The 13,347-nt window shown below is 43.0% G+C and overlaps 1 protein-coding gene across 2 annotated transcripts in view; it reads right to left on the bottom strand.

The window, feature by feature from the left end:
- Positions 1-13,347, bottom strand: part of P3H2 (prolyl 3-hydroxylase 2) — a 168,072-nt gene that overhangs the window by 27,802 nt on the left and 126,923 nt on the right. For both annotated transcript variants that reach the window (XM_066602103.1, XM_066602111.1), the window contains exons 4-6: positions 7,641-7,772; positions 4,926-5,068; positions 1,379-1,468 (exon numbers count right to left, since the gene is read on the bottom strand). In XM_066602103.1, coding sequence (XP_066458200.1) covers positions 1,379-1,468; positions 4,926-5,068; positions 7,641-7,772 — 365 coding nt within the window. The remainder of the gene's footprint in view (positions 1-1,378; positions 1,469-4,925; positions 5,069-7,640; positions 7,773-13,347) is intronic.

The following is a 13,347-nucleotide window of genomic DNA, read 5'->3' as shown; positions in this document are numbered from 1 at the left end:
TTATGCAACAATCCTGGGCTGAGATTCATTCCAGAGCACTGGCCTAGGCCAGGGAGTGTGATCAATGGCAAGAGAATTTAGAAGCAGCTTCCTTTGAGAGAACGGATTCAATGTGCAGTGGCAGTCAGGAACAGGAAAAGTCAAAAGCACACAAGTTGTCTTTAGGTGACTGAATTTTTTAAGCCATCAGTAATATAAAGCTGTTATTCAGAGAACTGTGCCTTAAATAGAATAGAGGTAGCTGCAGGGACAGGAAAGCTGCCTGCCCTCCCTATACACTTTTCAGTTATGCAGCTGAAGATATATTTTCCACATAAACGGTTTTCCGCCCCAAGTTGAATAGGAATAGAGGCAGCAGTTCAAGGGCCATATACTATTAAAATAATGCTGAATTTGTTAATAAAATATATACAAAAAAAATCTAAAAATTGCTTATTCTGTAAATAAAAAACTGAAATGACAGCTATACTTTAAGGCCTGTTTAGCTAATGGAGCTGTCTGTTCACTTGAGTCAATAATGGCAAAGCAATACATTTGGTCTGTGTATTATGTCTGTATAGCCTTGATAAAAATAGGAGTGGATCTTATTAGAAGGAAGCAGAAAAAATGATGCGATGCGCTGACATTTTTGACAATAATCCAGAACTAACAGGGACCGAAAATGCAACCATGCGCTCTACAGTCTCTGCAAAACAGAGTTCTAAGATCTTAGATCCTTGGAGTGGGTAGAATACTAAGCATTTCGGCAGTCAGGCCTGAAATTGAAGCTTTGGAATGAATCTAGATTGGGGACACTTGTTGGGGGGAATTTATTAAGACTGGCATTCGAAACACCAGTATTAACCCTTGCCAATCCACTGTCTGACGTCTGAAGACATTCTGATTGAAGGCTGCATAGCTCCGATGTCGGAAGACGTCCGGCAGGGTATTCTTACTGTATATTACTGACCGCTCTGTTGACGGGGTATCTCTCCAGCATGTCCCATACCGAAGTACTGGCTCTAGTCAGCAGATGGCGCCATTGTATAATGGCAGAAAGAGAAAGCCCCCTTGGAAACCCTGAATCCAAAATTGGATTGCAAAGGGGTAATAAGATCTCTGCAGAAGGAAGATGCATTTCTTAACACTATGGGTGCATCTTGGGGCGTCTGTGCACCTATAAAAACATGTACACTAGCTGTGAGCTGGAGTAAATTTCTTGTTTAATTTATGCCAGTTTCTTGTTTAATTATACTTAATTCTGTCAGCCAGGTTGGCCATGCCCCTTACCAAAAAGCCACAACCACGTTTTTAAACTGGTAAGAGCAGGCGTAAATCTTAAAAAATGTGCAGCTTTTTATGACACATTTTGCCTTCTTTTATCTGTACCATTACTTACTGGTTCATTGTATGAGAATCCCAGACCTTCAGTTGCAGAATTGAGAATCTCCGATTCTAGTCTGTGGCGCTTGACAAATTCTTCTGCTTCCTGCAAATCCAATAAGCCAAAATCATTAAAGAGAATGACCAAGATGCTCACACGGACCTCAGATTCCATATCTTTTTCTACCATATACATTAACTTATAATATCAGAAGAGTATTGTGATCTAATCAGTGCCTGTTGGGAACATGATAAGCTGGCTCTAAAAGAAGTTGTTAACACTACAGCTGGCCACGCACATTAGACTAATGGTAGCTAAAGCAGTTGACTTCAGCGGAATTAGTCGAACAGCTGATTTGTATGGGAGATCTCCGACTTTTGCTCACTGTCAGAAGTTGGGGTAGAAAAGGAGTGATTGCAGCATGTCCCATTCAGTATTGTCTACTCATCCAGTGTCAGTATCTTTACATAGCATTATGTCGTGAATTACTTTCCAAAGATAATTAGCTCAAACGGAGGCAAAAAAAATCACTTAAATGCACCTAAAGAAAGACAAATTATATATTTATCTGGAGAAACTCTTGGCTGATTTTTATCGAAGTCTATGATTGTAGTAATAATTGGTAATAATTAGAGATGAGCGAGCATACTCGTCCGAGGTTGATGCTCATTCGAGTATTAGGGTGCTCGAGATGCTCGTTACTCGAGACGAGCACCACGCGGTACTCGTCTCGATTAAACGAGCACTGACCATTGAATTCAATGGAGCCGGCAATACAGCCGGCTCCATTGAAAGCAATGGGCTGCCGGCGAGCGCGGGATGAATTTTCGGGAAGGGCTTAAAAATATAAGCCCTACCTGAAAATCATCCTTAAGGGTGCGTTCAGACGCACGCACAAAAACACGCTTGTATTTACAACACTGCATTCCCTATGGTGTGTGCACATGTCCTACTTTGCAGGTGCATGCCTGCAAAGATAGGACATGCGTGCACCATAGGGAATGCACGCATTGTTTTTAATGGAGCCGCGGCTGCTGCCGGCAGCTCCATTGAAAACAATGGCCTGCTGGCTCCCTGCATTCCTTTTCAGGGAAGGACTTTACATATAAGCCCTTTCCTGAAAAGGAAAGATTTTAGTGTAAAAAAGAATAAAAATGCAGGCATTCTCTTCAATGGAGCCGCTGCTGCTGCCGGCGACTCCATTGAAGACAATGGTCTGCTGGCACACCTGAATTCTTTTTCAGGGAAGGGCTTTACATATAAGCCATTCCCGGGAAATGAATTAAAAGTGATTTAAAAAACAAAAAAAATAGATACTCACCTCCCTTCAGCTGCCGGGGCACAGCCGTGTCTTCTCCTGCTGTCCCCTGCACTGTGGTGCTGAACTGCTGATCTATCACCAGCCGGGGATTTAAAATCCCCGCCTGCTGAAAGAGCTGAATGTGATTGGCTGAGGTGCTCAGCAATAACACGCAGCTCTCCCCGAATGAATGACAGGTGAGAGCTGCCTGTGATTGGCTGAGCATCTCAGCCAATTACATTGAGCTCTTTCAGCAGGCGGGGATTTTAAATCCCCGGCTGGTGATAGATCAGCAGTTCAGCAACACAGTGCAGGGGACAGCAGGAGAAGACGCGGCTGTGCCCCAGCAGCTGAAGGGAGGTGAGTACCTATTTTTTTAATTTTTTTTTACTATTTTAAAAGGCTTTTCAAATTCAGGGCTCAGCGGGGACTTCTGCCGCTGTCCCCGGCTCTGTAGCGCTGCTGAGCTATCAGCAGCTGGGGATTTTAAATCCCCGGCTGCTGATAGCTCAGAACTACAGAGCCTGGGACAGCGCTAGAAGTCGCGGCTGAGCCCCGGCAACTGAAGGGAGGTGAGAATTGTTTTTTTTTTATTTTTTGCACTAATTTAAATGGCTTTTGAGGGAAGGACTTATGAAGCCCTTCCCTGAAAAGCCATTGACAGGATGCCGGCAGCAGGATTCTCTACCGCTGCTTTCATGTGTGACAGCTGCAGTTGAGAACTGAAGAATTCCTTTTGCAGCAGGGAATTCTTTTAACTAGCGGGGGTGAAGGATACATCTGCCGCATGCGGCAGATGTGTTCTTCATGCCCGCGGGGGTCACAGCAGCGGCGGAGAGGTACGTTTTTTTCATCCCGCGCTTGCCGGCAGCCCATTGCTTTCAATGGAGCCGGCTGTATTGCCGGCTCCATTGAATTCAATGGGCTAACATCGTTCTTCTCTGCCACAGCTGTTACAGCTGTGGCAGAGGAGAACGATTTTTATGCTGACAGTGCAGGGGAGGGGGGTCTCACTCTTGCCACTATTGTGGCTTAATAGTGAGGCCTCGGAGCCCGAAATGCAGCCCTGCATGTTGCTCCTCGCCTGCCCTATCCATTTCTGTGTTTTTTACATGACTTTGGTGATTTGCTAAGATTTTCACAAAAGAAAGCCTTAGCGGAGCACCAGTCATATACAAAAATGCTCGAGTCGCCCATTGACTTCAATGGGGTTCATTGCTCGAAACGAACTCTCGAGCATCACTGAAAGTTCGACTCGAGTAACGAGCACTCAAGCATTTTGGTGCTCGCTCATCTCTAGTAATAATGTAACAGATTTCTTTTGATTGGATCCAAAGATTTTGTCCAAATAGATTGGTCCATGGGCATAACTAATGCCATAACAGCAACAGCTGCTACCAAGCCCAACGGCTGAGTGGGGTACTCAGTTACAGGTACTACAACCTCTCTTTTTGCAGTGGGAAACAGAATGATGGCTTTTTAGGCTCTAGCTCTTCGATGCAGGTTCTTCTCTGAGCAAAAGATCTAGTATATAACACTACTATTCATCTTTTGGTTGCTCAATATAAAAAAAAATGGTCCACCTGCATTACTACAGTCAATCACAGACATATAAGGATGGATTCACTTGGGTTTATAAGCAATACAATTGAATACCTGCTTATTGTGGGGTATATGATGGCAATTTATTTCCTCCTTGGTCCATGTTTCCCATCCAGCTGAAGCAATTTAGAAACTGGTTAGCAGTGATCAGCAATTGGGTCAGGATAATTGCTTACAGTATGATGCTGTTGATGTGTCAAAGAAAACGTTGGACCAGTTGCATGCGGGTCACTGAATAGTGTAAACCCGCATGACCCATCTGATTGTATATAAAGTATGTGTCTATGGGACTCTGAGGTTGTCAGATCATTCTCGGGAAGCTACCCAACCTGCTTTGATTATTATTTCATGTTTCATATTCTATCACAGCCTCTTTACTTGTAGGCGGGATAAGTCGCTTGCTTTATGCGAGTGGATCTCCTGGTTGGTCTGAGTTTATGGCTGGACTATTTAGGTTTTACTTCTTAATTTTAAAATTGGTGATTCTTGACAATTAAGGTGGACTTTAATGAAAGTGGCCCTTTGCTATAGAGTTGCCTGAATTGCAGGTACACCTCTAGGTGGATCAGTTGGCAACTTTTTGTGAAAATACAAAGACATGAATATCCTCCTTTTTTAAAATGCTAATGCAGCATCTCAAGCAACAATAACCGTACTCACCTTTCTAGGTCTGACATCAGCTGGATCCATAAAGTAACTTAGAAGGCTTTCATAAAAGCTGACATTTTCAGACACATCCAGGTCGTTAGGATGGAAGAGTAGATAGGACTTGGCACATTCCAAAGCTTTTAGATGATCTCCAACTGATTGTGGATATTAAAAAAAAATCATCATTTTTTTGCCACAGCACACAAACAACTCGTCATATATAGAATCCTAGACAAACCTTCAATGGTCTAATATAATTGTTCTGGATCATTAAATATGATGAAAGTCAAAGCAGAGAGAGAAATAGGATAAAGAGCAAATCCTACAAGATACCACATATTACCAAAGTCTCATACACATTATGTCAGCATATAAACTCGGCAGCAGTATATCATTGTGTCCATAGGAACAATATGGTATGATATTCCCATCTTTAAAATCCCATCTCCATTTGGATGTGAACTGAAATGTAACCCCTTTTGCCACATGTCATAAGTTTATGTCCTGGCAGGGTGGTAGTTAATGCAACAGAACTAAAACTTATGCCCTGTGGATGGTGCGCCATCCTGCAATGGGAGCTGGCTATGACTGATAGCTGGTCCTTGCTGCAAGCGGTGAGAACATCGATCCCTGCTGTTAACCCCTGACATGCCATGAACAATGTGCATCGCACTGCACAGTAAAATATCAATATTTGCAGATGATACAAAATTATATAAGATAATTAATACAAAGGAGGACAATATGTGGGTATAAAAGGACATAGATAAGCTGGGGGCTTGGGTAGAAAAATGGCAAATGAAGTTCAATATTGATAAATGTAAGGTTATGCACATGGGCAGGAGAAATGGATGTCACCAATATACACTAAATAGGATACTGCTAGGGAAAAGTGTGATGGTAAAAGACCTGGGGGATACTAGTGGATTGTAGATTTAACTGGAGCAATCAATGCCAGTCAGCTGCTGCAAAAGCAAATAAAGTCTCGAGGCACATTTAAAAGAGGTATAGGGGCGAGGAACGAGAACATTATCCCCCCCACTATATAAGGCACTTGTCAGGCCTCACATGGAATACTGCGTACAGTTCTGGACACCGGTGCTCAGGAAAGATGTTGCAGTGCTTGAGGGGGTCCAAAGAAGGGCAACTAAATGAATAAACGGAATGAGAGGACTGGAAAGGCTTTCAAAATTGGGATTATTTACCCTGGAAACAAGATGGCTAAGGGGCGACCTAATAACTATGTATAAATACATGAGGGGACAATACAAGGATCTCTCCCATGATCTGTTTATACCCAGGACTGCGACGGTAACAAGAGGGCATCCTCTACATCTAGAAGAAAGCAGGTTTCATTACTAACACAGGAGGTTCTTTACTGTAAGAGCAGTGAGACTGTGGAACTCTCTGCCAGAGGACGTAGTGATGGCAAAACCAATGGAGGAGTTTAAGAGGGGACTAGCTGTCTTTTTAGAGCGCTATGATATTACAGGATATAGATATTAAATACCCAGCAGGGTTTTTGATTCGGATCTTGAAGTCAGGTAGGAACTTAAATCCAGGGACTATTCTGACTGCCATTATGGAGTCAGGAAGGAATTTTTTTCTTCAAATGAGCTAAATTGGCTCTTTGTTTTTGATTCTTTTTGCTTTCCTATAGACCAACAAGGGGGGAAGTTGAAACAGGCTGAACTAGATGGACATTGTCTTGATTCATGTTCTTGGTGCTCTCCCTAAGGAAAGATGTTACCCCTCCTGATTTATGCTGCATGACTAAGGTTGTAAAAAAATAGGCAGAATTGAAGTTTTTTATTTCTCTCTGCCCATTGTTAGGACGTTGCTAGGGAAATCTGTATTCACCTAGTTGCATAGCAGTAGTAGAGCACTACCACTGCAATAAGATCATAGGGTGTCTTTTGAGTTTCATGTAAATTGTGTTTTCGCTATAAAATCACTTAAAGGGGTTGTCCCGCGCCGAAACGTTTTTTTTTTTCCAATAGCCCCCCCGTTCGGCGCGAGACAAACCCGATGCATGTGTTGAAAAAAAAAAACGGATAGTACTTACCCGAATCCCCGCGCTCCGGTGACTTCTTACCTACCTTGCGAAGATGGCCGCCGGGATCTTCACCCTCGGTGGACCGCAGGTCTTCTGTGCGGTCCATTGCCGATTCCAGCCTCCTGATTGGCTGGAATCGGCACGTGACGGGGCGGAGCTACAAGGAGCAGTTCTCCAGCACGAGCAGCCCCATTCAACACGGAGAAGACCAGACTGCGCAAGCGCGTCTAATCGGGCGATTAGACGCTGAAAATTAGACGGCACCATGGAGACGAGGACGCCAGCAACAGAACAGGTAAGTGAAGAACTTCTGTATGGCTCATAATTAATGCACAATGTACATTACAAAGTGCATTAATATGGCCATACAGAAGTGTATACCCCAACTTTGTTTCGTGGGACAACCCCTTTAATGGTCTTCACTAGGGTGTGGACAAATCGCTAATAAAAATATTTCCCCTCCGGTACTGAGCAATGTGTCCAACATGTAGTTTAAAGCATAATAACACTCACTGAATGTCTTTCATGATTAAAAGGAAGCATATAGAAGGAAATATAGTACAAATGTATACATTATTGCATCCTGTAAAGCCATCTTTTTAAAGCATAAATGAGGAAAGATGGATTACCACATAGCTATATGATATTAAGATCCAGTTTTACTACAATACCTTTGTAGTAGCTGAACTGCAGGAAATCATAGTGCAAAGGAAGGAAGTTCTCAATCGGTGACAAACGTCCAGGACGTGTTGAGAGATCTCTTACACATTCGTGCTCACAAACCAGAATCTGAATATAGTGATCTGAAATGGAAAATAAATTTCAGCCTAAAGTCCATATGGCCCAACAACATTATTTATCTTTAGCATAGATATAGCTTCTACCCATGCAGTGTAGTTATAGTCAATACCTATGTCAACTAGACTGGAGAATCCAACCAAAGTTTCTGTTTATACTGTATCTTGAGGGGAATTCTGGGAAATATTCCAAAAGTTACTAGTCCCAGGGCCCAATAATATACACTGAACATTACTGAGCATTTGGAACATCTACTCAATAATGATTGATCCCCTTTTTTGGGCAATCACAGCTTTTAGACATGGGGGAAAAGATTCCACAAGGTGGCGAACATCCTCCATTCTTAACCAGACACATGCCCACTGCAGTTGGTGCACATTTCATGGATACGTGGGAGCAGATCTCACAGCCCTTTTCAGCATATCACAAATCTGTTCAATAGGTTTACAGTCGGTGAGTTTGGGGGCCAGGAATTATGGAGAATTCATTGTCCAGTTCCTCCAACCACTCCGTAGTAATCCAAATTTGATGAAACTAAACAATGTCCTGTTGAAAGGTGGGACTGTGGTTGGGGAAGATTTCTTGAAGATATGCGTGCAGATGCTCTGCTAACAGGTCCCTATACCAGTCACCATTCAAGGATTGTGCTATGGTGATCATTGGTCCTGGGCTATAACAGAAAAATGCTCCCCAGACCACGAAATTAGCACCACTGACCTGTTCAACTCCAATGGTGCACCCATGGCATACAGCTTCATGCTGTCTACACGCAGCCATTTGGTTCAACAGAAAACAGGGATCATCACTTTAAGTTACCATGGTAAATTGATGTCTTTTCGGGGTCCATGCGAGGTATTGTTGGCATTAACATGGGGTCATCAGGTGCACACTTGTCGGTCTTTAGCTATTGAACTCCAGTAAATGCCAGGTACACCGTATGGTCATAATGGAAAATTGTCTAACTTCCTCGCTGTTATACTCCTGGGTCAGTTGGTCCTCTATAGCATGTCATTTCTGAGATACCAGATGTGCCACCCAACGCTTGCCTCTAGGATCAATCACATGTGGCCTGCTGCTTTGTGATCTGCTGTCAGATTTCTGTACATAGTTTAACCAGTGTTGGTATACTGCTGATACTGGGCTTCAGGAACAGCCAACAAGTGCAACTGTTTCAATGATACTGGCACCAACAATCTGCCTGCGGTCAGTGAGTCACTCAAGTGACCATGTTTAACCATGGCTGCCAATTGTTGCCTCCTGGTGTACAGAGGAGAGGTCAGCATATTATAATATGCTGAGAGCAGATTGTGATGCAGCTATCATATGGTACCACATTACTGATCACAGGATATCACACGGCAGATGATCCCAATGCAGTGATCGTTCAGTGCACTGTGGCCTATTTAGCTTGATCTGGCATGATTTGTTTATGGAACTTGGGAAGTAAACGAACATATTTGTATAGTAATACAGTGCTAGAAGTTGGCTGAGAATTGCCCAACTTTGGCCTGATCTAGGCACCATGGAGAGCGATAAATGCCTAAGGCAATTGATCAATATATGGTTGCTACATAATGCCCACATTGTTGCATTGTGCAATCATTGCAGAAGTTTCCAAACATAAAAAATTAAGACAAACTTAATGCCCGTCTCTCTTTTTGAACTTTCTATTCAACATTACCAAGTCTTGTAGGGTCACACTGAGAAGTAATCAAATTCTCAGACTTTGTCAGGCTTGTGAACATTGACTGGCCCAGAAACAATTTATCTTGATTAATAGCCACTTATTTTCCAACCATCATACTGAGCTTTTCAGGCTATTGATAATCAAATAACCTGTGATCTCTTGCTATAGCTATAGTACGCTGAAGACTTCCATATGTAGCTCATTCTCAGCATTGTCTTTGGGGTTACCAGACAAGAAGCTGAGATCTGGACAGATCTGAAATAGTGGTTTACTATTGAAATCAAGAGCATTTTTGTCAGAAATACAAACTCAGTTGAGAGTCTGGGTTCCCATACATTAGTTTTATACTGGAGCCAAGCACACTTATGTCATTTGATGCACATTGCGCTCCAGTCCGTCATCCACATCCAGACACACCTAGCATCAAAGCTGGTACACCGGATGCTAAGATCAGTCCCATTGAAAACGATGAGATCAGTTTTGACACCAGTTTCCCTCTAGTGTTTTACTGCCACACTGTAGGAAAAAAGCCAGAATGCTGGATATATGGGACCTCAGATAAGCACAGGTTCTAGAGTTACCCTCATCTGCCATCCTAAATATTCTCTTTAGACTATCTGGTCATAGACGGGAAAAAAAGAAAAATCGATACGCCTGTTGTTTAAAGAGCAGATACCTTTTTTTTGTAACAAATGAATTTTGTAGAAGAAAAATCAATGGCATCTCGTGAAATATTGTGTCAGCTTTTCCCTATATACAGTGTGCGGTACTTTCTCTGGGCATTTTGTAGTGTATACACTGCTTGTGGAGTGGGCAGCATGGTGGATGAGTGGTTAGCACTGTTACTTTGCATCACAACCAAGGGCAACATTGCCATGTTGTATGTTCTCCCTATGTGTGGGGGCGGTTTCTCAGGGATTTAAGTCTTCATCCTAAACTACCCCATAATTTCTCTTTTTGATAAAGCTGGGTGAAAATCTAAGTGACATCAACTTCAGTCTCCATTCAATTCTGGCTGAGAAATTCTGTTACAAGCATCTCACTCAACTTCCCAAGGCTACTGAAGGTTATAAACTTGATATGTCCAAAACAAGGCAGGACTGACATCCATCCTTCCTTATCATGAAGATTTTGTTACAGTTTTTTGTGTGAAGGAAACCTCATAATATTATAGAAGGATTAGGCCAGTTTCACACAATTGTATTACTGGCGAATCCATGCACCCATAAAATGAATGAGTGTCCCAGCCCAACCGTTGGTCTACTGACCTGAGCATGGTCGATCGATCTCTATAATGCTGAGTCTGGGTCAGTAGACTTGTGGTCGGGCTGGGACATTTGTCCTCACTATGGGTGCATAAATGCACCTGTAATATGTTCTTGTGAAACTGGCCTTATAGAGTAATGTGACTGGAGACTGGTTCCAGTGTATAGATCATCATACTCCACCCAATGTCATCTATTGACATGTCAAAAGATCATTTATACCGGAAGTTTCCTTTTGTCTGGACTATAAATAATGATTATAAAGTTCATTGGTTAATTTTGGAATTTGGAGTTAAAATTGCAAAAAAAAAATTGAAACAGCAAAAGAGATAAAAGTCTATACTACTCCATACAAAGCAGACTGAAAGATGTGTGGTCTATGGCTGTTGGGATGTAAAGTTCCGCAAAAGCTGCAATAACCTGTTACTGATAGTGTCAAAATATTTTCTCACTTTACTGAAAGCTATCTGATCAATTCTTGAATTATGTAAGCTTGTGATGTACAGTACATACAGTAAGTACATTTCACACAGCACCATGGTAAATCATCCAATGTGCACACAAGCCTGACATTAGAAAAAGGTTTTCCAACACGGACGGACTTTACATTTTTTTTTATTTTTTTAAGAAAGGCTATTTCTGTGTTAAAGATGCTGATACTTATGTCCGATACCTTCTTGCACATTTTGACAATGTTCTGATGGCTCCGTTAGCACCTGCTGCATATGTTACAGCCTGTGGTGTGACCTCCACCCTGGCTCTCCCTGGCATCGGGCCATTAGAATGCACAGCGCAGTTTCAATGACAGTCAGTTCGGAATGCGCATACATGACCTCGCCAATGCCACATTCAGCCTCTACCCTCCCTCCAGCATGAACATTTACATAGCTCCGGATGTCATTGCTACGGGCAAGAGGTCAGTGGAACCAGCAAAAAGACACTGCAGACGGACCACGTGACCGCTGTCCACATCCCGATGGGTAAAACAATCATTGGGAAAGTACTGTGACTCTGAGGCCTCAGTCAGACGACCGTTTTTTGCCACGATTTGCGGATCGCATGACGGATGCGCATCCGCAAATCGTGTGACCGGGGCCGACGATTTGCCGAAAAATCTGCAGCTAGCAGTGTTTTTGGCGAAACGGGCCAGACACGAGGAATCGCAGATCGCGCCTATCTGCAATCTGCGATTCCTTGTGTTTTATGTATGCGCTCAATGGGGCTGGCGGCAGCAGCACCGACCACATTGAGAACATATACTACAAAGATCATTCTCCTCTTCCACAGCTGTAACAGCTGTGGCAGAGAAGAACGATGTTCGCCCATTGAATTCAATGGAGCCGGCAATACAGCCGGCTCCATTGAAAGCAATGGGCTGCCTGCGAGCGCGGGATGAATTTTCGAGAAGGGCTTAAAAATATAAGCCCTTTCCTGAAAATCATCCTAAAATGTGTAAAAATAAAAAAATATATATATACTCACCTTGTCCCTGCAGCCGGAGTTCAGCCGCGGCCGGCCGGCAGTTCTCCTGAACTGCTCTGTGTAGTATTCAGCAGCCGGGGATTTAAAATCCCCGCCTGCTGAATGGGCTGCCTCTGATTGGTCACAGCCCTCACCAATCAGAGGCAGCTCTCAGCTGCCATTCAATAGCTGAGAGCTGCCTCTGATTGGTCCTTGCGCTGAGCCAATCAGTGGCAGCACTCACTTACCCATTCATGAATTCATGAATGGGTGAGTGAGAGCTGCCTCTGATTGGTGAGGGCTGTGACCAATCGGAGGCAGCCCATTCAGCAGGTGGGGATTTTAAATCCCCGGCTGCTGAATACTACACAGAGCAGTTCAGGAGAACTGTTGGCCGGCCGCGGCTGAACTCCGGCTGCAGGGACAAGGTGAGTATATATATTTTTTTTATTTTTACACATTTTAGGATGATTTTCAGGGAAGGGCTTATATTGAGCGCATATATAGAACACAAGGAATTGCAGATCGCAGATAGGTGCGATCTGCGATTCCTCGTGTCCTATAATTTATCGGACATCCGCATAAAAAGCGGCCATGTGACCGATCCCATTGCGAAGCAACGGTTCTATATATGCGCAGATCGCATGCGCATGCGCAAATCGCGCGAAAAACGCCCGTCTGACCGAGGTCTAACAGGGAAAATGTAAAAATACCCTGGGAAACCTCTTTCAAAGATTTTTTCCAGATGTTGAATCCAATACTTTTCAGTCCTATGTTGCCCAAAATATTCCAGGTACAGATGGATGTAAGCGAGATTGTGCAGTCTAGAAATACAGTAAAATAATAAACTTGTTTCCTTACAGAAGTACATTGCGCTATTTGGAGTAAATCATTGTAAGCTGTCATTTATGTTGCTTATATACATATCACAGTCATAGTAGGATTCATATGTAATAAACATCACATAAAACTAGATTACAGGCAGCTGACTGTAGAATATCCAACAAGATGTATCTACAACATGCCCATTCATAGACACATTACGTTTATGTAACTTTTAAAAAAACTTATGCAATTGTCGTTATCCAGTGGATAATGGTGATCGTGTGATGGGGGTCGGATACCATGGCCCCTCATTACAGCTTCTGGTAGGGAGCTCTCAGCTTT

This window comes from Eleutherodactylus coqui, chromosome 1, assembly GCF_035609145.1.
Source record: "Eleutherodactylus coqui strain aEleCoq1 chromosome 1, aEleCoq1.hap1, whole genome shotgun sequence".
NCBI classification, from domain to species: domain Eukaryota; kingdom Metazoa; phylum Chordata; class Amphibia; order Anura; family Eleutherodactylidae; genus Eleutherodactylus; species Eleutherodactylus coqui.
The sequence above is the reverse complement of the archived record's forward strand: the minus strand, read 5'-3'. Positions and strand labels throughout refer to the sequence as shown.